Source organism: Bolinopsis microptera, chromosome 11, assembly GCF_026151205.1.
Source record: "Bolinopsis microptera isolate Bmic1 chromosome 11, MBARI_Bmic_1.0, whole genome shotgun sequence".
Taxonomy (NCBI): domain Eukaryota; kingdom Metazoa; phylum Ctenophora; class Tentaculata; order Lobata; family Bolinopsidae; genus Bolinopsis; species Bolinopsis microptera.
This window is the reverse complement of record NC_087082.1, coordinates 20396668-20420999: the sequence shown is the minus strand read 5'-3', so window position 1 is coordinate 20420999 and position 24332 is coordinate 20396668. Positions and strand designations below refer to the sequence as shown.

Genomic DNA, 24332 nt, shown 5'->3' with positions numbered 1-24332 from the left:
TACAAACTGCTACAAACTGCCACTAACTGCCACAAACTGCTACAAACTAGCACTAACTGCCACAAACTAGCACTAACTGCTGCAATCGCGCCCACGCATTCGCGCGCCGTTTGCAGCAGTTAGTAGCAGTTTGTAGCGCGATGCGTTACTGTGCCGCGCCGCGCACTTAATAAGGCTTCTCACAGCGACATCGGCGAGATGCGCTAGATCGGCGAGATGCGCTACTGTGCCGCGCCGAGCTGCCATGAATTGACATCGTCAATTAAGTAGCAGTTTGTAGCAGTCAGTGCCAGTTTGTAGCAGTCAGTGCCAGTTTGTAGCAGTTTGTAGCAGTTGCGCGCGGCGTGCGTTGTGCAGTAAAGACATGCGTGGGCGCGATTGCAGCAGTTATTAGCAAGTTGTGGCAGTTTCTTTGAGTATATATAAGTATACGCCGAAGCTTCCTGCGTGACGCGCGCTTGTTTCACAAGTAAAATCCTGTGCCGCCATTTGGTGGCACAGGATTAGCTTAACTGCAAGCCACAACCAAATTGTTTTGGTTAAAGCAAATATAAGGCTAAGCCGACTCAAAATCACATTTTTGTCCAATTTCGGCGTTCATGTTTCTTAAAAACCTACATGCTACATAAAATGTTGTAGCTCAGCGATCTTTTCTAAATGGTAACTAGAACATACCCAAAAAAACCTTACTGCCTGCCGCGCCGGGCTCGCTAGAAGTGATCAATTTTCAACAGCGCGATTGCAGCAGTTAGTAGCAGTTTGTGCCAGTTAGTGCCAATTTGTAGCAGTTAGTAGCACTAGCAGTTTGTAGCAACCTACTAGGACACGCGCACGCGCTGAGTTGGACTCGTCGACGGTCCTAATATATGGAACAAATATTTTACGAATATCACCCGTTAAGTTGACGGATGTTACTCGTCTAAATTTCTTCGAAGTAGCGCGCGCCGCTTTCTTCTCGAAAAGTAGCGCGCGCCGGGTCAGATCATTTACACTGGTCAACCGTTAAGAAGCAGTTTGTGGCAGTTTCTTTGCACTTTGCTCCTCCTGTGATTTGTCCTTGCACGTCACGTCAAGTTCACTTTTCGTACGCTGTATTTAGCTTAGTTGTCATGACAACCACATTCATTTTGGCCCAAAATCAAACTTTTTGGTCTAATTCAAAATTTAAGTTGTTCCAAATTTTGCTGATCCTATCCTGGGAAACTAACTTTAGATTTAAGAGACGAAAATTTTGTTGAAAACCGGAAGGTTTTATTTATTTTACTTTTGGAGATAAACCCCAGCCGGTAGGGTTTGCTGGGTATTTTGTATCACGTCGTGACCCCACGGTCGTTTCACTATAGTAGACTGTAGAGTTTCTACGATACAGGGGAGCCGCGCACTCGTGCGCGGCGGGTCATACACACAATGTCAATACAACGTATGACAAAACATATCCAGATCCTGGAAGCTTTTGAGGGTGATTGCTTAAAATAGAGAAGATAGATTTATACACTCGATTTTCAAGACGCTCGATTCAAAATCGCTCGCGCAATACAATTACAGTTAGAGTTACAAATAAGCGCTGACCTTAGGCCAGCGATAATTATAAACAAGCTATATAGTCAATTCCGAGAGAATTTTAATCATTAAATTTAATGGAGACTCCCCGGCCCAATTATTTAAAGTTTATAAACGATTGCCAGGTCACCAGCTGCTGATATAGATGATGGTTTGGAATTGTAAATAAAACTCTGTCATAAGTTTTACATTGAAATGTAAACAATGAAATCAAATATTAGAAATCTACTCAGCACTCTATTACCAAGACGAGCTGTGAGGCAATGATGTTCTTTAGCAACATTGTAAAGAAAAATTAGGGATCTAGATTATATCTCAATACTAGCATGTAAAAATTATCTAATGTACATAAATCAGAACATCGATATATAAATGTAATTAAATTAAACCCATAAGTATTGAGTAATTGGACAAAACAAGACGGTATTCCAGTGCCGGATCTGCTGTACTTTTACACATGGTGCGCGCCAGTCACTCTGAATTTTGTGACTCTTGTCAGCATTTGTAATTTGAAATTCTAAACAACAATTCATGAGACAGTATTTTCTGCCTATGTGTGAGCTTTCAAATGTGGAATGGCCAGCCTTTTTAAGGAAAAACTTAGAAATTGCATCAATATTATTACGATAAGAAGTTGCATTCTACAAAAATAATGTGTCACAATCATTAATTATGTCGGAAAAACGGAAATTTATAAATAATATAATTTTCGCCACATGTTTTGATGTTACAAAATAATGGCGAATGGAGTGAAAACTTTGTACTAAAACGCACATAAATCTAGTTTTCATTAACTATACAATACTCTAATAAAACTTTAGACATTAATTACTACGCTATGACTATCTTTTGAGTCTTTCAGTAGAACGTAAGTCCGAACCAGTTCGATCGTTAAACATTTCAAGTCTATCTCGACTAAATCACTCGCTAAACTGCTTTAGACTAAGTTTTTTAATTTGAAGCGCCGTGGTGTAACCCTGGTAACTGTAACCCTGGTAACTGTAACCCTGGTAGCGCCGTGGTAAATCAATACTCAACAGAAGACCAGAATTAGGCAAGTGAATTAGTTTAGAATTGTTCTCATTTCTCTTAAATACTTCACAAAATGTTGACCATCAAACATTAGCAATTCTTTTTCATCTGACTATTCTCTAAGAAGAACGGAGAGTATTTTCAGGATTGAGGTCCCTGGGATAGTGTTGTTGTTGTGATGTTGCAGCACTAGAGTTCCAACTAGCACGTCTAATCCAGGAGTCTGGAGATGGGACCTCCTCAGCTGCAAGGAATGGAGTCCATGAGTTCCGGACTCGGGCATTTGTTTCCGGATAGCATTTGTCTGTGTCTGGACTTTATGTTGTTATCACAAGCAGACCAATCTCCCCACTCACTTAACACGCATTGGTCTGAGGGAGACAATTGTTGAGTATAATAAATTAATAAGACACAATACTGAACTTAATAAGACACAAAACTGGACTTAATAAGACACAATCCTACACAAATTATGTGTTCAAATATGACACAACCAAAACCGGCCACAATGTATTCTGATTCTAATCACGACTTTTGTGCTATTGTATTACCCTGCAACAGCAGAATCTGACAAAACTAACAACAGTGTGATAAAACTAACAACAGTGTGATAAAACTAACAACATTGTGATAAAACTAACAACAGTGTGATAAAACTAACAACAATGTGATAAAACTAACAACAGTGTGATAAAACTAACAACAGTGTGATAAAACTAACAACAGTGTGATAAAACTAACAACAATGTGATAAAACTAACAACAGGTAAAACTAACGACAAATAAAACTAACAACAATGTGATAAAACTAACAACAGGTAAAACTAACGACAGATAAAACTAACAACAGTGCGATAAAAACTAACAACAGTGTGATAAAACTAACAACAGATAAAACTAACAACAGATAAAACTAACAACAGTGTGATAAAACTAACAACAGTGTGATAAAACTAACAACAGTGTGATAAAACTAACAACAGTGTGATAAAACTAACAACAGTGTGATAAAACTAACAACAATGTGATAAAACTAACAACAGGTAAAACTAACGACAGATAAAACTAACAACAATGTGATAAAACTAACAACAGGTAAAACTAACGACAGATAAAACTAACAACAGTGCGATAAAAACTAACAACAGTGTGATAAAACTAACAACAGTGTGATAAAACTAACAACAGTGTGATAAAAACTAACAACAGTGTGATAAAACTAACAACAGATAAAACTAACAACAGATAAAACTAACAACAGTGTGATAAAACTAACAACAGTGTGATAAAACTAACAACAGTGTGATAAAACTAACAACAGATAAAGCTAACCTTTGCAGCCCCTCTTTTTACAGGGTATCTCCATGTAGAGCTGGTGTAGCTCGCAGAACATGAGAACGGAAGGGAAGAGATTGCTCCTGACTCTGCGGCGAGTACTGTGCTCACAGGTGCCCTCACACTTCCCCCAGCTAGACCAGTCTCCTAGTAGTGTTCCCGAACAGTAATCTGAAACACACACATTTGAAACATACCACTAAGTCATTTGTAAAATCCGGATTGGAGTATTATTTATGAGTCGCATTGTTGTAATGTATTCTGTGTAAAATTATCTTTATCCCGGTTTTAATACTTTCAACACTACTATATAACAAATAATTTGAGATCATGAATACGATGTAGTTACATTGAAACGTCGAGTAAACTCCTTTCCCTAATAAGAGCATTTTCACTTGTCGCAACAACCGGGATAAAGATAATTTTACACAGAATACACTAAGTCATTTCAAAGACACTAAAAACACTACAAAACACTACAAAACGCTACAAAACACTACAAAAACACTACAAAACGCTACAAAAACGCTACAATAACGCTACAAAACGCTACAAATCACTACAAAAACACTACAAAACGCTACAAAAACGCTACAATAACGCTACAAAACACTAAAAAGGTTCAGTACCTTGACATGTCTGCTGACAACAGGGTCTGGTCTCAGTGAAGGTTCTGCAGCCTGGTGAGTACTGAGGACCCTCCGGTGACTTGGTCCTCTTCATGGTCCCCTGGTTACAGGGTGCGTCACAGTCTGACCAGGGTGTCCACTCTCCCATCTCACACTGACCCAACTCTGTAACAATCAACGTGTTACAGGTATTTAATATAACACTCCCCCATCTCACACTGACTCAACTCTGTAACAATCAGGTATTTAATATAACACTCCCCCATCTCACACTGACTCAACTCTGTAACAATCAACATGTTACAGGTATTTAGTATAACACTCCCCCATCTCACACTGACTCAACTCTGTAACAATCAGGTATTTAATATAACACTCCCCCATCTCACACTGACTCAACTCTGTAACAATCAACATGTTACAGGTATTTAATATAACACTCCCCCATCTCACACTGACTCAACTCTGTAACAATCAACATGTTACAGGTATTTAATATAACACTCCCCCATCTCACACTGACTCAACTCTGTAACAATCAACATGTTACAGGTATTTAGTATAACACTCCCCCATCTCACACTGACTCAACTCTGTAACAATCAGGTATTTAATATAACACTCCCCCATCTCACACTGACTCAACTCTGTAACAATCAACATGTTACAGGTATTTAATATAACACTCCCCCATCTCACACTGACTCAACTCTGTAACAATCAACATGTTACAGGTATTTAATCTAACACTCCCATATCTCACACTGACTCAACTCTGTAACAATCAGGTATTTAATATAACACTCCCCCATCTCACACTGACTCAACTCTGTAACAATCAACATGTTACAGGTATTTAGTATAACACTCCCCCATCTCACACTGACTCAACTCTGTAACAATCAACATGTTACAGGTATTTAGTATAACACTCCCCCATCTCACACTGACTCAACTCTGTAACAATCAGGTATTTAATATAACACTCCCCCATCTCACACTGACTCAACTCTGTAACAATCAACATGTTACAGGTATTTAATATAACACTCCCCCATCTCACACTGACTCAACTCTGTAACAATCAACATGTTACAGGTATTTAGTATAACACTCCCCCATCTCACACTGACTCAACTCTGTAACAATCAGGTATTTAATATAACACTCCCCCATCTCACACTGACTCAACTCTGTAACAATCAACATGTTACAGGTATTTAATATAACACTCCCCCATCTCACACTGACTCAACTCTGTAACAATCAACATGTTACAGGTATTTAGTATAACACTCCCCCATCTCACACTGACTCAACTCTGTAACAATCAGGTATTTAATATAACACTCCCCCATCTCACACTGACTCAACTCTGTAACAATCAACGTGTTATTTAATATAACACTCCCCCATCTCACACTGACTCAACTCTGTAACAATCAACGTGTTATTTAATATAACACTCCCCCATCTCACACTGACTCAACTCTGTAACAATCAGGTATTTAATATAACACTCCCCCATCTCACACTGACTCAACTCTGTAACAATCAACATGTTACAGGTATTTAATATAACACTCCCCCATCTCACACTGACTCAACTCTGTAACAATCAACATGTTACAGGTATTTAGTATAACACTCCCCCATCTCACACTGACTCAACTCTGTAACAATCAACATGTTACAGGTATTTAGTATAACTTGAGCATTATTAATAATAAATCATTTGTTGGTAATAAATGATATAGTTCTTAGACTTGGCTCTAGAATTGAGAGAAGAAAGTAAATTAAATGTAATAAAGATGAGAACAATACTCACTAATTAATTAATCAATTAATAAATTACCACTAATCAATAATTAGATAATTCATCAATTAATTAACTACCACAACTTACCGTTGACAGATGCCTGGTTCTGAAAGTAACAAGGGCAGGGTTCCTCCTCCACAAGGTTCGGACACAGAGCTCTCTTCTTCCTCATTCCATCAGGTGGAGTCTCCAGGATCCTCCGCCTTCTCCTGAACTTGTTCTCACAGGACGAGTCGCATTGTTCCCATGGTAACCACTCTGATACAACGCACGCTGCTAAGTCACTCGCTGTAGGTGTTACAGTGTGTTACAGTGTGTTGCAGTGTGTTACAGTGTGTTACAGTGTGTTACAGTGTGTTACAGTGTGTTGCAGTGTGTTACAGTGTGTTACAGTGTGTTACAGTGTGTTACAGTGTGTTACAGTGTGTTTTACAGTGTGTTTTACAGTGTGTTACAATGTGTTGCAGTGTGTTACAGTGTGTTACAGTGTGTTACAGTGTGTTACAGTGTGTCACAGTGTGTTACAGTGTGTTACAGTGTGTTGCAGTGTGTTGCAGTGTGTTACAGTATGTTGCAGTGTATTACAGTGTGTAACAGTGTGTAACAGTGTGTTGCAGTGTGTTGCAGTGTGTAGCAGTGTGTTACAGTGTGTTACAGTGTGTTACAGTGTGTTGCAGTGTGTTACAGTATTAGGGTAACTCGTGTTTATTAATTATCCATAATGAGATTCATCAGCTTTCAGAAGCTGTAACTGAACGAAGTTTGAAAAGCGAAAATAACAAAATAAAATTGTCCGTGTTTCACAGAACATTGCAATCACGTAGTATAATTAGAGACTAGAGTATTAGTAAACATATTATCATAAAAACTTCAGCTCAAAACTTACCAAATCCTAGAGAAAGACAATGTCTGTGCTGAATTGGCGCGATGCCAACACAAGAAGGTCCCTTTCCAACTGTCCTGGTCCTGGTTCTGACATTAGGTCCACCAATTCTCCCGCACTCTGTCCACTGGTCCCACTCTCCCACCTCACATCTGGTATCTGGAATATAGAGCTGGTCACGTGACAAATAGAGGTCAACAGGAACTGATATTTGAGCAATGAGTGGATGAGGTAGATAGAAATTATATTTTTAGAAACTGTTATGTCAAAATTTATATATAATGTCATTTTTAAGTTTTCACCATCAATCTTAACATTCTACACTGGATTATCTTGGGACTACTTCGGCTTAACACCATCATAACCGACTTAACGATTTCATACTCAACGTCAGCTAACGCTCATCATAATAATATATAAATAACCCATAATACAATAATATACCGCGTCCGTCAGGGACAGGCAGGCTTGTGATGCTAGTTAGATTATACTTCTGACTTTGATCGGAAATAGCAGAGTACTAACGAGAGAGTGCTCACTGAGTATTAATACAATTTGTTAAATTTTGGGCGATTGTTTATTACCATTAGCCGCACCGAGTATGACGAAACTTTATTAAATCTTCTAGCTTAATTAAGGCATCTTATATTACTATAAACTGTCAGTTCAAAGTTAAAACAAGATGCTTGGAAATAGCCGGACAATAATCTGTTTGTCATGAGATTCACGCTCGGGGGGTACTAACTGCAAGAGAATGCAGATTATTTAATTAATATTTAATTAATTGTTTGATTTGTTGATACAGCGTCATGTCAAGGACAATAATTGAATATCTCGAGTGTTTTTAGAGAATTTACTCTCGTTAAGTCACTTAACGAGAGTAAATTCTCTAAAAACACTTAACTTAAGTGCTTAGTTACTTTTATTTGTACGACGTCATCTTCGGTGAAAAACGAGCTCCTTGTCTGTGCGATATGGATATCTTTGATGGGCGGCAAAATTTATACACTAATTATTGTAGAAGTTAAATGTGTACTGGAATTCGAAACTAACAGTGACTAATAGTTACGTAAACATCACTAACTTTATTTATAGTCTCTATCAGTCCCTACTACCATAATTTTCATTGCAAGTCTATCCCATTACGAGATAAAAAGAATCCTGTAAATTCTCAGACCAAGGCTTCCTCGAAAAGTCTACTTAGCGTAAATATCGTTGCAATTTAATATTATTTACAGATTACGAGTACATCGTTCTGAGGAAGAGAACAAGAGAGAAAACAAGAGACTGCTAGTCAAAGGGAGGAGGACAAAGGGAGGAGAAGACAGGAATATTGAATATTATAGTGTAAATTGGTGGGTGGACGTAATTAGCCGGAACTGTAAAGTAAAGATATAATTAGGCGGAACAAGTAGGGCTTACTCCTTTGTAATATCTTACAAACCCTTCCAGTGTTACCCTCACTGCGAAATATCCGTAAAAACAGCAGTGCTGCTACTGCATATACGGCCACTTCTAACTTCTGAGTAGTGCTGCCACTTCTAAATAAGTAAGTAGATTACAGACCATCATAGACCGTTACAAATCGTTACAGACCGCTCACTTTTTGGCTCGGAACCAGCGTTCTAACTTCCATCTAAATTCCTTGGTATGCAGAACAGACTTTCAATGAGCTAAACCATATTTTCCAAACCACGATACCATACGCTACTGCATAAAATTCCTCCATTTACAACACAAATCATACTTAGGACCGGAGAGTCGAGATATTACAATTTGTGCTATGTCACATACCTGATTAGTGGAGGGCTGCTTTAATAGGATATTATTTCCATTACTGCATCTCATGATTGGACTGGCGAGACACCATATAATTGATTATTTACAAGGGAATTTGGAGCTCCCCTGGCTATACAACTTAATCCAATAAAGCTCGAGTACACAAATGAAGCATTGTCTACAAGTGCGTTGTGTATTCCCTCCCCACCTGGAGTCGCGTCATCCTATGAATAGTAATTCATCCTTCAGGTCCTGTTAGTTCAGACACGGAAATAACAGGACCTGTACAACGACAAACTCCGAGATGCGGAACCTTAGTTCTGAAAAGCAGATATTCCTTGTACCGCGGGTGTCATTTTGTGGAATCTTGAGGAATCTAGGTTGATATAGGATAATAACGATTATTACATGTTATCAAATATTACGTCACTATCTTAATACTTAGAGGGAATGAGGCAATATCTCTGATATATAAACAGGGATGAGAGAATATATCCACACTAAGGGAGATGAAAGAAGAAGGAGGAGGAGGAGGAGGAGGAGGAGGAGGTACTCCTGCTACACTATAACACTAATATAAGATATGATGAGAGAATATCTCCACAGAGATGAGCGCACTAGTAAATATCTAAGATTCTGTGATTAAATATATTTTATTGAGTATAATCTTATGATTGCATAATTTATTGTATCTCAGTATAATGTGTAAAATCCGGATTGGAGTATTATTTATGAGTCGCATTGTTGTAATGTATTCTGGGTAAAATTATCTTTATCCCGGTTGTTGCGACAAGTAAAAATGCTCTTATTAGGGAAAGGAGATTACTCGATGTTTCAATGTAACTACTTTTTAATACTTTCAACTTTTTAATACTTTCAACACTACTATATAACAAATAATTTGAGATCATGAATACGATGTAGTTACATTGAAACATCGAGTAATCTCCTTTCCCTAATAAGAGCATTTTTACTTGTCGCAACAACCGGGATAAAGATAATTTTACCCAGAATACATCAGTATAATGTAATGAGAATGAAATGTTTTAACCATGTGTAGCCACACCCTGGCTCCATACCGTAAACATGAAAAGTTTGAGATAAAAAGCTCGGTTGTGAGAGCTAAGAGACAGAGTTGCAGTATTTCACTCACGTTAAAAGGGCACGTAGCCCCCCTGGTTAAAAGGGTTACATGATCATGGTCACATGATCAAGGGAGAAGAGAAGGACAAAAAGAGAGGGTTGAAGGAGGGAGATGATAATAACTACATCATCACAATAAGTGCAGTGCGTCATGTCTCCCAGGCCTAGTCCTGGTACTGTTAGTAAAAGGTTGCAGGCTTGTAAGTCACGGGATGAGCCAAATAGAGGACTGTGAACATTAGCTGCAACGATAAAAACAGTCGGGTGCCGGATGATGATGCCGGCTCCTTCTTTCATACCAGGAGGGACCGGGGGAGAGGGACCGGGAAGGGACCGGGACGGAGAAAGAAGGAGACCAGGAGGAAAAGAGGAAACTTTTGAAGGGACCGAGACAAGTTCGGGTAGTTGTACAGTTGTGCGGAGTAGACACGTCCGGGGAGATGGTAATTGAGGGGAGCAGCCATCAAATGACAAATGGAGACTGTTTGATGTTTTTTTTGATCAACTCTTGACTATACGATCAGCTCAGCATTACTTTTACCCAGCTTCAATAGGAAAATATTCTAATCTCCTCAATTCGAGCTCCTCTGACATACTTTCAGAGTCTTTGGGATGGTAATACTGGGCACTAACAGGCTACCAACCACAGGAAATATATTTCCAAACTAATTTCCGGGGATTACTTATTGCGGATATCTAGATCGATAATAGAACTAAATCATTATTGACCATAATTATGCAACACGTTCGCATTTAATTTATAAACAAATTCAAGTATTTATATCTTTACATGATCTTTGAATAATTGAACACGCCTGGGATAATATCTGAGAATCTAACTATACATAAAGCGATACGATATATATAGGCATATATGTATATATATATATCCGTACCATTTTACCGACACCACGGCATCAACTTTAACACGACGTTCCGCAAAAACCGTAAAAGATATAAAACTGAAACTTTTTTGACTGGGTCAAATGCCTTAACGGCCTTCAAAAAATACAAAATTTTCCAAGGAATAACAATTTTAGTGCCTAAGTAATCTCACAATGTTTGAAAATTGAAATCTAAAATCTAAAAGTACTATAAATATCCGTAGATTATTAAACTTCGTTGAGTTGGACGATAATTGGGACTACTGAAAGAATGAAATGTTTCAAGATTTTGATGAGAAGATGACCTTTACACCTGTACCTACTGTGTTATAATACTGTGAGAGCTAACTTTTACAACAACTGCCAATCTTAAGTAGTAAAAAAATAAACTAGGTAGTTATCTTTAAAAAATGAAAGAAAAACAAACCTTGAAGGTGCTTCCTTTTAGTGCAGATCTTAATTCCAAGTGTGCTGTCAGAGTATGTTGACCGGTGTTTCCTAGGGCACTTGGAATGGCACGTGCCGCCGTGCAGAGACCGGGTCCCCGCGCAGGAGTCGCACACGTCATACGCAATACAGCTCTTGCAGGAGAAGTGGCATCCTGAAACAGTAACTATGGTAACTAGTAGTGTAACTATGGTAACTAGTAGTTACGCGCGGGAGAATGATCAGTTAATGTTATAGCGTATAGTATGTGGCGGAGAATATGTAGCAACAAATGCATTGTTACTATGCTATTGTAACACTTAGAAGCCTATACAAATATACGTACAACGACGATGGAATTTTTGATGTAATGTTTTTTACGTTTTCAATTTGTCATAAGTTTTGGATTTCATATCTAATCTTAGTTTCAATAAATTTCTTTTGTTTTCTATAAAAATAAGTTTCTGTTTTAGCGAAACAGTTAATTAGTTAATTGATGATATGAACATATTTAGCCTCTTAAACAAGTAAACAGACAAATGTAATATATTAACTTACTGTGACAGTAGTTGTCTTTGAGGAAGTAGCCCTTCTTACAGAGCGGGTCCTTGCAGACCCCATTAATCTTAACCTGGTATCTGGAACACTGCTTACTCGCTACCTCCGTGTACTCTGTGTTCGTGCAATCTGAGAACAAAGGAAGGTGAACAAACAGACAGAACAACAAACAAACATAACATCATCCCCCTGTTAACAGGTGCTTCTAGCTCAGTAACCATGGTAACATGTGCATCATTCCCCTTCTTTGGGAAACAAACTTCCTGCTCCTCTCGAGAATTAGAGTTGAGATCTGATGGAGTTCGAGGGTCTGCTAACTCAATGGTGAGTGGGCCGGTATGCAGGGAATTTATTGTTGTGACTTGCGGTGACATATGGACGCAGATTAGGGAAATATGTCAAAATTGAGGGAATTCGATTATTGGGACAGATAAACGGAAATACGACAAATTTGGTAATTGGGGCTTGATTGGTAGTAAAAATGACAAATATTGTGACGATAAAACAATGAACATAATGACAAAATGAGAGTTTAGAACATACCATTTTGTAAGGTAAGGATGAAATGAAGAGAAGTCAGCAGGTATATCTTCATCAGGTTCAGTCCTTGAAACTCCATATTCTTTACTCTTCCTAAGACAAGCGAAACTAGATTTAACTAATTGCAAATATTTCTGAGACGCAGCTATTTAAAACATGTCATTTATTACGTCACAATAGTAGGATCTATCGTCAGCGCTACGTTACGTAAAAGTCCTGGAATCTAAGCGATGTCGCTCGAGCGAATCAAAGACTTTCGCTAATAGCTCATAACCAGACTGCAAATTGCGAAATCATTCAGAAGTTAATAATAGAAACAGTCGTGGCATTTTAGGATCGCTTAGTGAATAATCGGTGAGGTAATAAAAACCACTGGTGTATTTTTAACCCTTGACTACAGTATCTGGTGGTCATCTCTTTGAACGTGCTATCACAGAAAGGTCATTAGGAAATTGACGGATTTTGAGCTTGTGAGATCCGGGACCACCCAATCTAATTGAAGCGGGAAGTTTCCCAGACTCAAATTGTTGTTAGGGTTGAATTTGGGATATTCTCTTGACATCACAACGACGGTAACTGGTAACAGAAAGTTAATAAAACTGTTTAAGCTGCAATGATAATAATATTGTGCGTCAATAGACTTGCAGGACCAGACACGGTGAACATGATCGGTAACCAAGGTAACCAAAACAACTCCCACCAATTTAGAGATGGTTGGGAGTTGATGGATCAAACTGGAATTTCGTGTCAGACATCGAGAACAAACAAAAGAGCGGGCAGCTGCTGTTTAGCAAACACCGTCAAAACTTAGCGATGTGACAGAATGACCTTATGACCGGCAAATTGACCTGTTATATAGCGGGGTGCTCAGAGCTAGGTAACCCAGGTAACCTAGGTAACCCAGGTAACGGAGGCTGGGTTAGAGCGCCTACCAGGGTACCTCCCTCAGTCTCGAGCCTCCAGCTAAGGGAGGTATGCTAATGGGGGTCTGATCCAGGGAGGGCAGGGTGAGTCAGCTTCCCAGTTCTAGCGTGTCAGGTGGAAGAGAGACGAATCTCAGTTAGCGACCCCTCACCAGGGGACTCCCTCTCCTTGAGAAGACAAAAAAGATTAGATATCATCGCTCCTCAGACTATGGGATCAGAATTAAAAGTTGGATTGAGGTCTATTTGAGGAGCAAGGCTATAGCTGAACATAAGAATGGCACTCAAGGGGACGCATTTCGATTAGATGCTGTCATCTTTACATGTAAAACGTGTTCAGGGTTCAGACAGATAGGTACTCAACAAAGTTTAGCTCGTTAAGACTGACCTGAAGTACCCCTGAACAGACAGAGTCCCTTGCAATCTACCCAATCTGACGGGAAGTTACAGTACAATAGACTTTCCATTTAGTGGCGTATCTAAACCTCGGTCTGACAAGATATGAATCTCACAAAGTGATCGAGGACCAATGAGACGGGTGTGCGCTCTCCACGTGGGCGGTTATCGTCCCCACGTGGCCCCAAGCAATGGATTACAGAATTAACCTGGTCAATTAATTCACACCCCAGCGCGTGCTAGACTTCAAATAGAATGCGGGAACTCTCCGGCCGCCGGCAGTATACTTTTACTACAAACAGCACGAATACTAGCAGTCAATATTATCTAATTACGCACTACTATGGCTTATTATGGGTTGCACCGTGATCAATTGATTTAGTTTAGTCCGGGGCAGGGTGCGAGTGGATGGAGAAGACACAGGACCAACGACTGATCCAGCATCGCTTCCTGGAACCCAGCATTATACCCTCCCCCGCGGCCGAGCCAGGTCTTGGGACCCAGCCCCCCCCCCCGGTTCCCTCGACAGGCTCACTAGTGACAAACATCCGTCCCTAACAGGTGCAGAGGGGGATAGCCGGGCACTGATGCTCTGGTTCCAATAGCTCCGTCCTAGTAGTCAGCATTCTCGTGTGTAGGAAGAGTGCGACATCCACCGACACCCAGTCTCACCTGACTTCAGATGTTAAGTGCGTCAAGCCACGTCATTCTCACACAGAGAAAGGGAGAGCTGTTAAAGGGAGGACACTTCCGCATTACTTCTGCTATAAAAACTGATATAAGAGTCCCGCAGAGTCAGGGTTGCCAGCAGGTATTGACAAGCGATGGAAGTGAGGCTACAACTCTAATGCCGACCTGATCCTACTGTCTCCAAAATGTCGGAGGATCCTATTTTTAAATGGTCCGTGCGCCGGACGGAGTCCTCGTCGAGCCTAATGATCTCCCCATAAATCACGTGACATCGAGCAGAGCACGTGACCATGGCAAAACACGTGATGAGGGGGTGAACTGTAATCAGACAGCTGGTAGTAGGCCCTTATACTGTATAGTTACAATCCCCTTCATCAACCTTATGATGTTATAAATCGAATTTCAATTGTTCGCTAATCTAGAGAAATTTAATTACAGTTGTCCCGGACCCGTGAATTAAAGGGACATTGGGAACAATGCAGACGAGGGAGAGAGGGCCAGCCAGCCCCACATTTGTTGCAATTTACAGCACCGTATTCATGCATCAGCTCCGCCAGGAATTTGTAGGATATAACGTGAGATATAATAACAAGGGAGAGGATATAACGTGAGATATAATAACAACTCGGGCTCTTACCGCCGATATTTTTAAACAAAACAGACTAAGTAAAGCAGGTTCTAATATCAAACATGAGGACTAGGAGCGTTTTTAAATTTAACCCGAAATATGATGCACTGAGTTGAGACCAGAAATTTCTAGAAAGGTATGTGTCTTAGAACAGAAAATATCTCACAGAAAATACAGTGAATCCCAGGGAGAAACTGAAAATCTAACCATCAGATCAAACAGGACCAAATAGTTTAGAAAATCAGCTCCACAAAAAAAAACCTAACAAACTTATCCCCGATTAACAGACTAAAAGTGAGGGAAGAAGGGAGATTATCCTGTTTTTATATGAAGTCTGAACTGTTGACTTTGTAATCGAGTCGGGCCTCCCCAGCCATCTAACTAGCGACAAGTAATAAAGGGGCAGTCTCACTCTATTAGCAGTGTGATGGGTTACTAATATGAGGAGGGGGCCGCGTAGCCGGAGGAGGGGGCCGCGTAGCCGGAACACAGTCCCAGTCAGAATATGGAATCTCAGTCACCCCCTGCAATCCTCTCTCTCAATGTGTTATTGATAGGTAGTATAACTGTGCTGACAGGGTAAGTGGATAATGGTGGGATGGAGGGTGGTAATACCATACCACTGGTATCCAGGCAGCTCACTCAGCTTCAGCCTGTCTGTACTTGAATAGTCCGCCTATACAAACATGTCAATAGACCACGTGTGTGTAAACACTATCCCCGGGGGTATAGACTGGAAATAGAGGGTTTTCATTGGTGGGAAGGGGCCCTGCCTCGCTGTGATTGGTCGGGAGGAGCTTCTAAAAGACTGACTGGAGGGGCTAGCCTGGAGCTTGATGAGGTGTGAGTCAGGATATAAAAGTGCTGAATGGGGCAGATATTATAAAGGAGCAATGGGCAGACCTATCCTCCAAATCTTGTTAAAATAGCACCCTAATAGAATATGGGAAAATAGCCCACGTGGGGGTGGTGAATCAGCCAGCATCCATTTTTTGAGACTGTCCCACGTATGTTTTAATGGGTAGTCCTACTATTTTCTCATTTTGGTTTTTACTATTTACTTTTCAGTCTGACCTTATTAACGGAATTTGATTAACGGAATCAAATCACCATCCCCACGTGGGCTATTGTAGTCTGAAGGTTCAAATTCCGAACGAAAATCATGGAAATTATTGGGACGGTTCAATGTTCAACATTACGTAGGTAGAAGATAGTTTAAAAACTGAGGTATTTTTACTCGTTATTTGGCGACGTCAAAGTCAATGCTTAAACTGGTTACATAAGCGTATAGTAGTACGTGTCATGCAGATTAGAGCGGATGCAGCAACAATTCTGGTGAAGATCGTCACTAGTCGGAGTAATCTGCTCATTTGCAGCTAATTTTTAAAGTTTTCAGACGGTCATTAAACAAATGCTTTAAATTTCAAATTTTTTGTAGTTATAGCAGTGCCAAAACGTTTTTCATCCGCAAATTTCTATGGTTTCCTGCATTATGTTAATCGTTAAATAAATATTTAGAAAATTAAATAAATGAAAAAATCGTTAGTCGTTCGAGTGACGGAGATTCTTCTCTCATTCCAAAGCCGTGAATTGTAGCAGGGAATGATAAGAATGATAAGAATGCGACTAAAAATCAACTTTAAATTTAAACGAGGAAGTTATAAAGAGCTGTTAGTGATAAGACCGCGTCACATATTTTTAATGACCCTCGTAATCTTTAGCAAACGCACAATGTTACTGAATGGAGTTAGAAGCACAAAGTTATCACTCCGCTAGAACGATGTCAAGACGAATAAAAAGTTACGACTATTAATCTTCTAGAACGGAGTTCATACAAAAAGTTTGTTTTAATTGTGCTTAAGTTACTCAATGTCCACATTATATTCTCATACCAGGGCATATTGAATAATTAGCGTCCACCAACAATAATTAGTAGTGATGCTTAAACTTGCCACATCACGAGGAGGGGGGGGGGGGGCGACCAACACGTCCCACTCAGATCAGATCATGAGATGATGTGATGAGTTGGATTTGAGGGCTGCCGAGCCGTCTGTCTTTTGTCATGATCAGGAGAGTCTTATGAAGTTAATTAGCATTGTGACCGGGTATGTCATCAGCAGAAGTAGCTGTTCATGTTAGATTCTTTTGTTCTAATCAAAAGTCATCGAGTGTTAAAAATTAAGGTTTAAGCAACATGGCATTATACAGGAGCCTAGACATAGTTATAGACACGGCACTATAATACATGAGCCTAAACGTCTGTTGACCGCACAAGATCAGAGATCTTTATATCTTTTTGAAAAAAAAACCACCTAGGAATTTGAAACATTTGTTTAGATCCCCCAAATCTTTATGAGCTTAATTTCTCGCAGAATAATTTCAGGAACCAAGTCAAGTTTACAGAATATTGAGGTCGCGAGGTGAACGCGACAAGATATCAAATGGTATCATTAAAAGCAAAGCAAAACATGAAGGTACGTTGAAAAATCTTTATTTTAGAAAAGGTATATTTAGCATAAACTTATTTATAAAGTTATAAGTTTATAAACAATTTGCTTGCTTGAGAGACTGCACGAGTATTGTCAATTAAATTAATGAATTTTCCGCTAACGGTCCTTTCAAGGAGTGTCTACTAGAAAACCTTATTACTGTGCCCTATCTTCGTTAATATTTAAAACTTGAGGGAGGAAACCAAATCAAACAACATAAATCTACCATACTGCAAAGTACTGTAGCTTAATACTAATAGATTAAGCGTGAAGTCGACTGAAAGACGAATAATTGATATTTTAAAGTCACATTAATTTTCCTACACTGTGAATTTAATGCTAATTCTTGAATATTAAGAGTGAACATTTTGGGGATTTTTTTGGGCACTCACAATTCTAGACTGTACAGTCAAAGACAACATTTTTTTGCGTTTTTTAGAGAGAATTTTTAAGAGTTTCTAGGGGGCTTTCTTGAGAGTTTCTAGAGGCCTTTCTTGGGAGTTTCTAGAGGCCTTTCTTGTGAGTTTCCAGAGGGCATCATTACGTTTTCGCATTCTTGTGAAAATTATAGTTACAAGTGGAAAGCTTTTTAGGCAGCCAAGATAACACGCTACGAGAATTTAGCATTTTAAAGGGCATGATACAATAGATTTAATTCGATTTTAATTGTAGAGAAGTTAATGACGTGTACAGTCATGACAAGGATAATGGGAAGATCTAAAACATATTCTAGTAAATTTAACGAACTGACCAAACCCTCCTAACTCGATACTTCTGTAGCCATGCTACCATAGTTACCATAGTTACCATAGTTACCATAGCTACCGGTCATCCGAACATATTGCTTACTTCTGTAGCCATGCTACCATAGTTACCATAGTTACCATAGTTACCATAGCTACCGGTCATCCGAACATATTGCTTACTTCTGTAGCCATGCTACCATAGTTACCATAGTTACCATAGTTACCATAGCTACCGGTCATCCGAACATATTGCTTACTTCTGTAGCCATGCTACCATAGTTACCATAGTTACCATAGTTACCATAGCTACCGGTCATCCGAACATATTGCTTACTTCTGTAGCCATGCTACCATAGTTACCATAGTTACCATAGTTACCATAGCTACCGGTCATCCGAACATATTGCTTACTTCTGTAGCCATGCTACCATAGTTACCATAGTTACCATAGTTACCATAGCTACCGGTCATCCGAACATATTGCTTACTTCTGTAGCCATGCTACCATAGTTACCATAGTTACCATAGTTACCATAGCTACCGGTCATCCGAACATATTGCTTACTTCTGTAGCCATGCTACCATAGTTACCATAGTTACCATAGTTACCATAGTTACCATAGTTACCATAGTTACCATAGTTACCATAGTTACCATAGTTACCATAGTTACCATAGTTACCATAGTTACCATAGTTACCATAGTTACCATAGTTACCATAGTTACCATAGTTACCATAGCTACCGGTCATCCGAACATATTGCTTACTTCTGTAGCCATGCTACCATAGTTACCATAGTTACCATAGTTACCATAGTTACCATAGTTACCATAGTTACCATAGTTACCATAGTTACCATAGTTACCATAGTTACCATAGTTACCATAGTTACCGTAGTTACCATAGTTACCATAGTTACCATAGTTACCATAGTTACCATAGTTACCATAGTTACCGTAGTTACCATAGTTACCATAGTTACCGTAGTTACCATAGTTACCATAGTTACCATAGTTACCATAGTTACCATAGCTACCGGTCATCCGAACATATTGCTTACTTCTGTAGCCATGCTACCATAGTTACCATAGTTACCATAGTTACCATAGTTACCATAGTTACCATAGTTACCATAGTTACCATAGTTACCATAGTTACCATAGCTACCATAGTTACCATAGTTACCGGTCATCCGAACATATTGCTTACTTCTGTAGCCATGCTACCATAGTTACCATAGTTACCATAGTTACCATAGTTACCATAGCTACCGGTCATCCGAACATATTGCTTACTTCTGTAGCCATGCTACCATAGTTACCATAGTTACCATAGTTACCATAGCTACCATAGCTACCATAGTTACCATAGCTACCATAGTTACCATAGCTACCATAGCTACCATAGTTACCATAGTTACCATAGTTACCATAGTTACCATAGCTACCATAGCTACCGGTCATCCGAACATATTGCTTACTTCTGTAGCCATGCTACCGGTCATCCGAACATATTGCTTACGTGCACACAAGGAAATACCATTAGATTTGATTGATCGAGTCTCTTAAAAGATATACAACCTCACGAGAAACATGCTAAAATGACTGACTCAATAATTCTAATGATCATCATGTTGGAGAGGGCAAGAACCGGATTTGAAAAGGCAGCTAGATAGTTACCGAATAAGGCAGCTAGATACTAGTTATATTACTATATAGTAGATATTAGTTAAAGTGAAGCAACAGCGGGGATATCTGTCGTCCAAATCAAGTGTCAAATTATTACCGGTTATTATATTGCAATATATAGTAACTATAGCAACTACTACTACTACTATTATATTGCAATGCTGGGCTGTTTAAATTCACAAAATTACACAACACTACGTAATATTGGATAATAATGATAATATAATACATTGTGGCGGCTGAACCAAGAAATACAAAATTAACACTAATTCACCTAAAAAACACTCATCAAACAATATTACAAACTATGTGTTGTGTATGTATGTAACAAACTATGTCTATCACGAGGGGGATGGGAAATATTGGAATTGCACGCACGGAACTAGTAAGGCTAGTAAATAAAGCACTGATAAGTCCGGTAGTGCAGAATTAGTAATCTCCAAATATGCCGAATCTGCACAACAGGATTCTCAGCTCACTTGAAAACCAGTCCTGCTCAGCTCGAGACACGTCAAATCCTAAAAGCGTCCTCTCAATGTGAGAGCGGGTCTGGATCTGACCAGACTGTAGACTCTCAGTCAGGTGGGTGTGCAGCTTCACGGGCAAATTATAGTCATGTGAGGGTCACGTGGTGTGGTTTAGTAAAGATTATCTCGCCCTGACTCCCAGATACAGACAGCAAGAGTCTGGGGTGTATTATCTTATCTGAGTTAGCAAGTACGGTGTAAGCAAAAACAACTGCTCTTATCTAACGAGGAGTGTGGAGGAGATGGTAACAATGGGACTCAGAGAAGACGACCCGACAATAACGTTAATTCATCAGTTACAGACGTCCAAATGTGAATAATTGTAAATGGTACATTCAGAGGTTTAAAATAGACTGGGCAGTCTACTCGGTAAAACACTGCTCATACTGGTGGTCTATTTCACAATCGTTACTCCTTCATAAACCACGCCGTTATTTCACCTCGACCCACCTTCAGTGAGCTCTTATTAAATCGGACGGATTTTAAATCCTTAGTATACTCTGAATCAGGGAAATAAAAGAAAGTTGCGCTAACATTCCTCGTGATCTGAAGAAGATTAGTTCCGAGTGAATGTAACAGCTAATATAGTACTTCAAAATAATTAGACCTGCCCAGAAATAATAGTGAAATGCAAAGTATTGAAATAACTGTAACTATTCATCGTGTATCATTTCTGACGTCGTTGTAGGCATTACCAAATAAAAAACACATACTCACAGACAAAACAGCATTTTAAAAAGCAAGAGGTTGAAGAACAAGTCAATGTCCTTGGAAAAGGGCACATTATATCAGCAAATTCCGTCAAAACAATTGTGGAATTCATAACTTCTAAAACGGTGGCTGTGCTCCATTGTCCGTTTAATTGTGTTAGTGTTACTAGGCTGGACCGACGCGACGACTGTGAGTTTCAGTAAATCTATGAAGTCAGACGGAATCCTATTTCTCGATGTGGCACGCGTCAAAGATCACAAGCTAACAGCATCAGGGTGTCAGCCATTTCAGATAATAGAATTTCGTAACACGAGCACAGACAGATTCAATAAAAACTAAGCACAAACCACTGCAATTATGACTGAAATATGAAATTTTAACCAAGCAAGCCGAACCAGTCAGAAAACCTGATACCCACGTGCCTCATCACGTGACCAAGTTACCCATTACCCACGTGCCTTGTCACGTGGGAAGAAGGAGGGATGGTACGGTCAGATTTCTCAATCATCAGATAGTCTAAATCATCAAGACGTATGGAGACAAATAAAGGGAGAAATAACTGAAGTTAAGGAGTCCGGTGACACGGCGATGGTTTTATGAGGGCTTTATATGGTGATTATGAGAGTACCTACAGGTGACCCAAGTCACCTGAGAGAGACCGACAATCAGTCAGAATGCCGAAGGAAGCAGTTACAGACTTGAAAGGTCGGAATTAAAGAGGATTGAAATAGATCTAAATGCGGGGGTTTTATAATTAGAACATTAAAACATAACAGGCAATGAATTTAGAAAATGTCACACCAAGATGAAGAAATATCTTCAGTCTGGGGTTCAGACGGTAGAAACTGGAAGAAAGATGGCACTGTTATGGCAATTAACGGTTCACAGGCCACACATACTCCAATATATACAAAATAATACCCGGCAATCAGGAGAAAACAGCTCGTACCCCAAAAACCACTGCACAAAACCACCATCCCAACCAAATTCACAGCTCAAGTATAAGCCGGTGCTGAGAGAATGAGCCCGATAGACGGCTACCCTAGACAGCAGGGTAGGGACAAGATCCCGACATCAGACAACTCACACTGCTCCCTCCCGGCGACCCTGCCTTCGGTAAATCTCACAGTTTAAACTAAAGAGATTGTGAAAATAAGTAGTGTTTGTGAGTCCTGTTTAAAATATTCACCTCAAAGCGGACCATGTCTGTCTCTGTCTAGCTCCATCTCTTGGCTCCTCCTTCTTCTTTACAATCTGCAACTCCTCTTCTTTACTCCTCTCAGCTTGGGAGAAGATATGGGGCAATTGGTACTAGGATACCCGGAAATACGCCTCCCTGGGGTAGGAAATTAATATTTACAAAATTTACAAGGGAGGGAGGGGTTCAGATTAATCACAATGTACCCAAATATTTTAACACTTCGGTAGAGTTTCATAGTTATGCTTTTTACTTGACTCGCGTCTCTTATCATCTCGATATAACATTCTTGATAACCACAATTTTGTGGTCTGTTGACGAGTAAGACTTTATTTCGGTACTTGACTTGGACAAATTTTTGTCGCATAAAAAACTTTTAGAGTTGACCGGCCCCTTAACTTTTAAGCAGTCTGCCAAAATTGCGTCCGCAATGATTCATTGAATTCATCCTAATTTCTTTCATCAATGGAGAAAAGTTAATGTTATTGCAATGGTAGTAGAAAACAAGAAAATGTGGTGCCAAATCGATTATCGTCTCCAAATCAGATCAATTTTTATTTTCTGTTCAATAATTTAAATCGCATCACTTTATTCTCACGTTCCCAGTTCACTAATTCCATAGGCCATACGATATAATATTATATAGGCTCGTCAGTTTCTTCAAATGGAGTGAGGGGATGCAGTTTCCGAGTGAGGGTTTGGACCTCTTTTATATTTTCTTATCAACTTCTTACAAGATTCTGGGGTTGTACAACCAAATTCATTTTTTATTCAGATAAGGAAATATTAAACTCACTCACTGTGAATGGGCAGGTGATCAGCACGTGATCAGGTGATCAGCACGTGATCAGGTTATCAGCACGTGGGCAGGTGATCAGCACGTGGGCAGGTTATCAGCACGTGATCAGGTTATCAGCACGTGATCAGGTGATCAGCACGTGGGCAGGTTATCAGCACGTGATCAGGTGATCAGCACGTGGGCAGGTTATCAGCACGTGATCAGGTTATCAGCACGTGGGTAGGTTATCAGCACGTGATCAGGTTATCAGCACGTGGGCAGGTTATCAGCACGTGATCATGTTATCAGCACGTGGGTAGGTTATCAGCACGTGATCAGGTTATCAGCACGTGGGCAGGTTATCAGCACGTGATCATGTTATCAGCACGTGATCAGGTTATCAGCACGTGGGTAGGGTCGTTGGGACCCTGATCAGCCCCGGTTAGAGGATGATCCGCTGACATGTTCGTCATCTAACTTTACAATATAGGTTAGCTGAGTTATCCTCAAATCACGGGTAGAAGCTATGAGCTAGTATACCAGCAAGGTATTAATAGCATAAGTAAGGTATTAATAGCATAAGTAAGGTATTAATAGCATAAGTAAGGTATTAATAGCATAAGTAAGGTATTAATAGCATAAGTAAGGTATTAATAGCATAAGTAAGGTATTGATAGCATAAGTAAGGTATTAATAAATCAAGATGCTTGCATATAATGAACATATTGACACGGGTGCAGAGTTGAGTCTGTACGGAACCTAGTAGTTTCAGATCCTTGTTTAACTTGCCGTACAGCAAGGTCATCCACTGCTTTAGCCCGGCGAGGCACATAATAGCATAAGTAAGGTATTAATAGCATAAGTAAGGTATTAATAGGGATTGGATAAATATTCAACATTCAAATTAACAACCTCTAGTAGGAGGTTGTCATAATTTCGAATTGGAGTATTGGCATTGATTTCTCCGCA

General features: G+C 39.5%; 2 protein-coding genes across 2 annotated transcripts in view; one reads left to right on the top strand and one right to left on the bottom strand.

The window, feature by feature from the left end:
* The window catches only part of LOC134822809 (chitooligosaccharidolytic beta-N-acetylglucosaminidase-like), a gene marked incomplete in the record, with an annotated part of 941725 nt that overhangs the window by 172532 nt on the left and 744861 nt on the right, over positions 1 to 24332 (top strand).
* On the bottom strand, positions 1740 to 23842 carry LOC134823566 (spondin-1-like). The gene is made up of 10 exons (XM_063835093.1): positions 23386 to 23842; positions 22577 to 22723; positions 12592 to 12681; positions 12049 to 12177; positions 11492 to 11665; positions 7262 to 7417; positions 6463 to 6663; positions 4557 to 4721; positions 3925 to 4098; positions 1740 to 2963 (listed from the first exon to the last, which is right to left on the bottom strand). Exons 3-10 carry the CDS (start codon positions 12665 to 12667, stop codon positions 2833 to 2835), a joined length of 1206 nt encoding a protein of 401 aa, XP_063691163.1. The 5' UTR covers positions 12668 to 12681; positions 22577 to 22723; positions 23386 to 23842; the 3' UTR covers positions 1740 to 2832.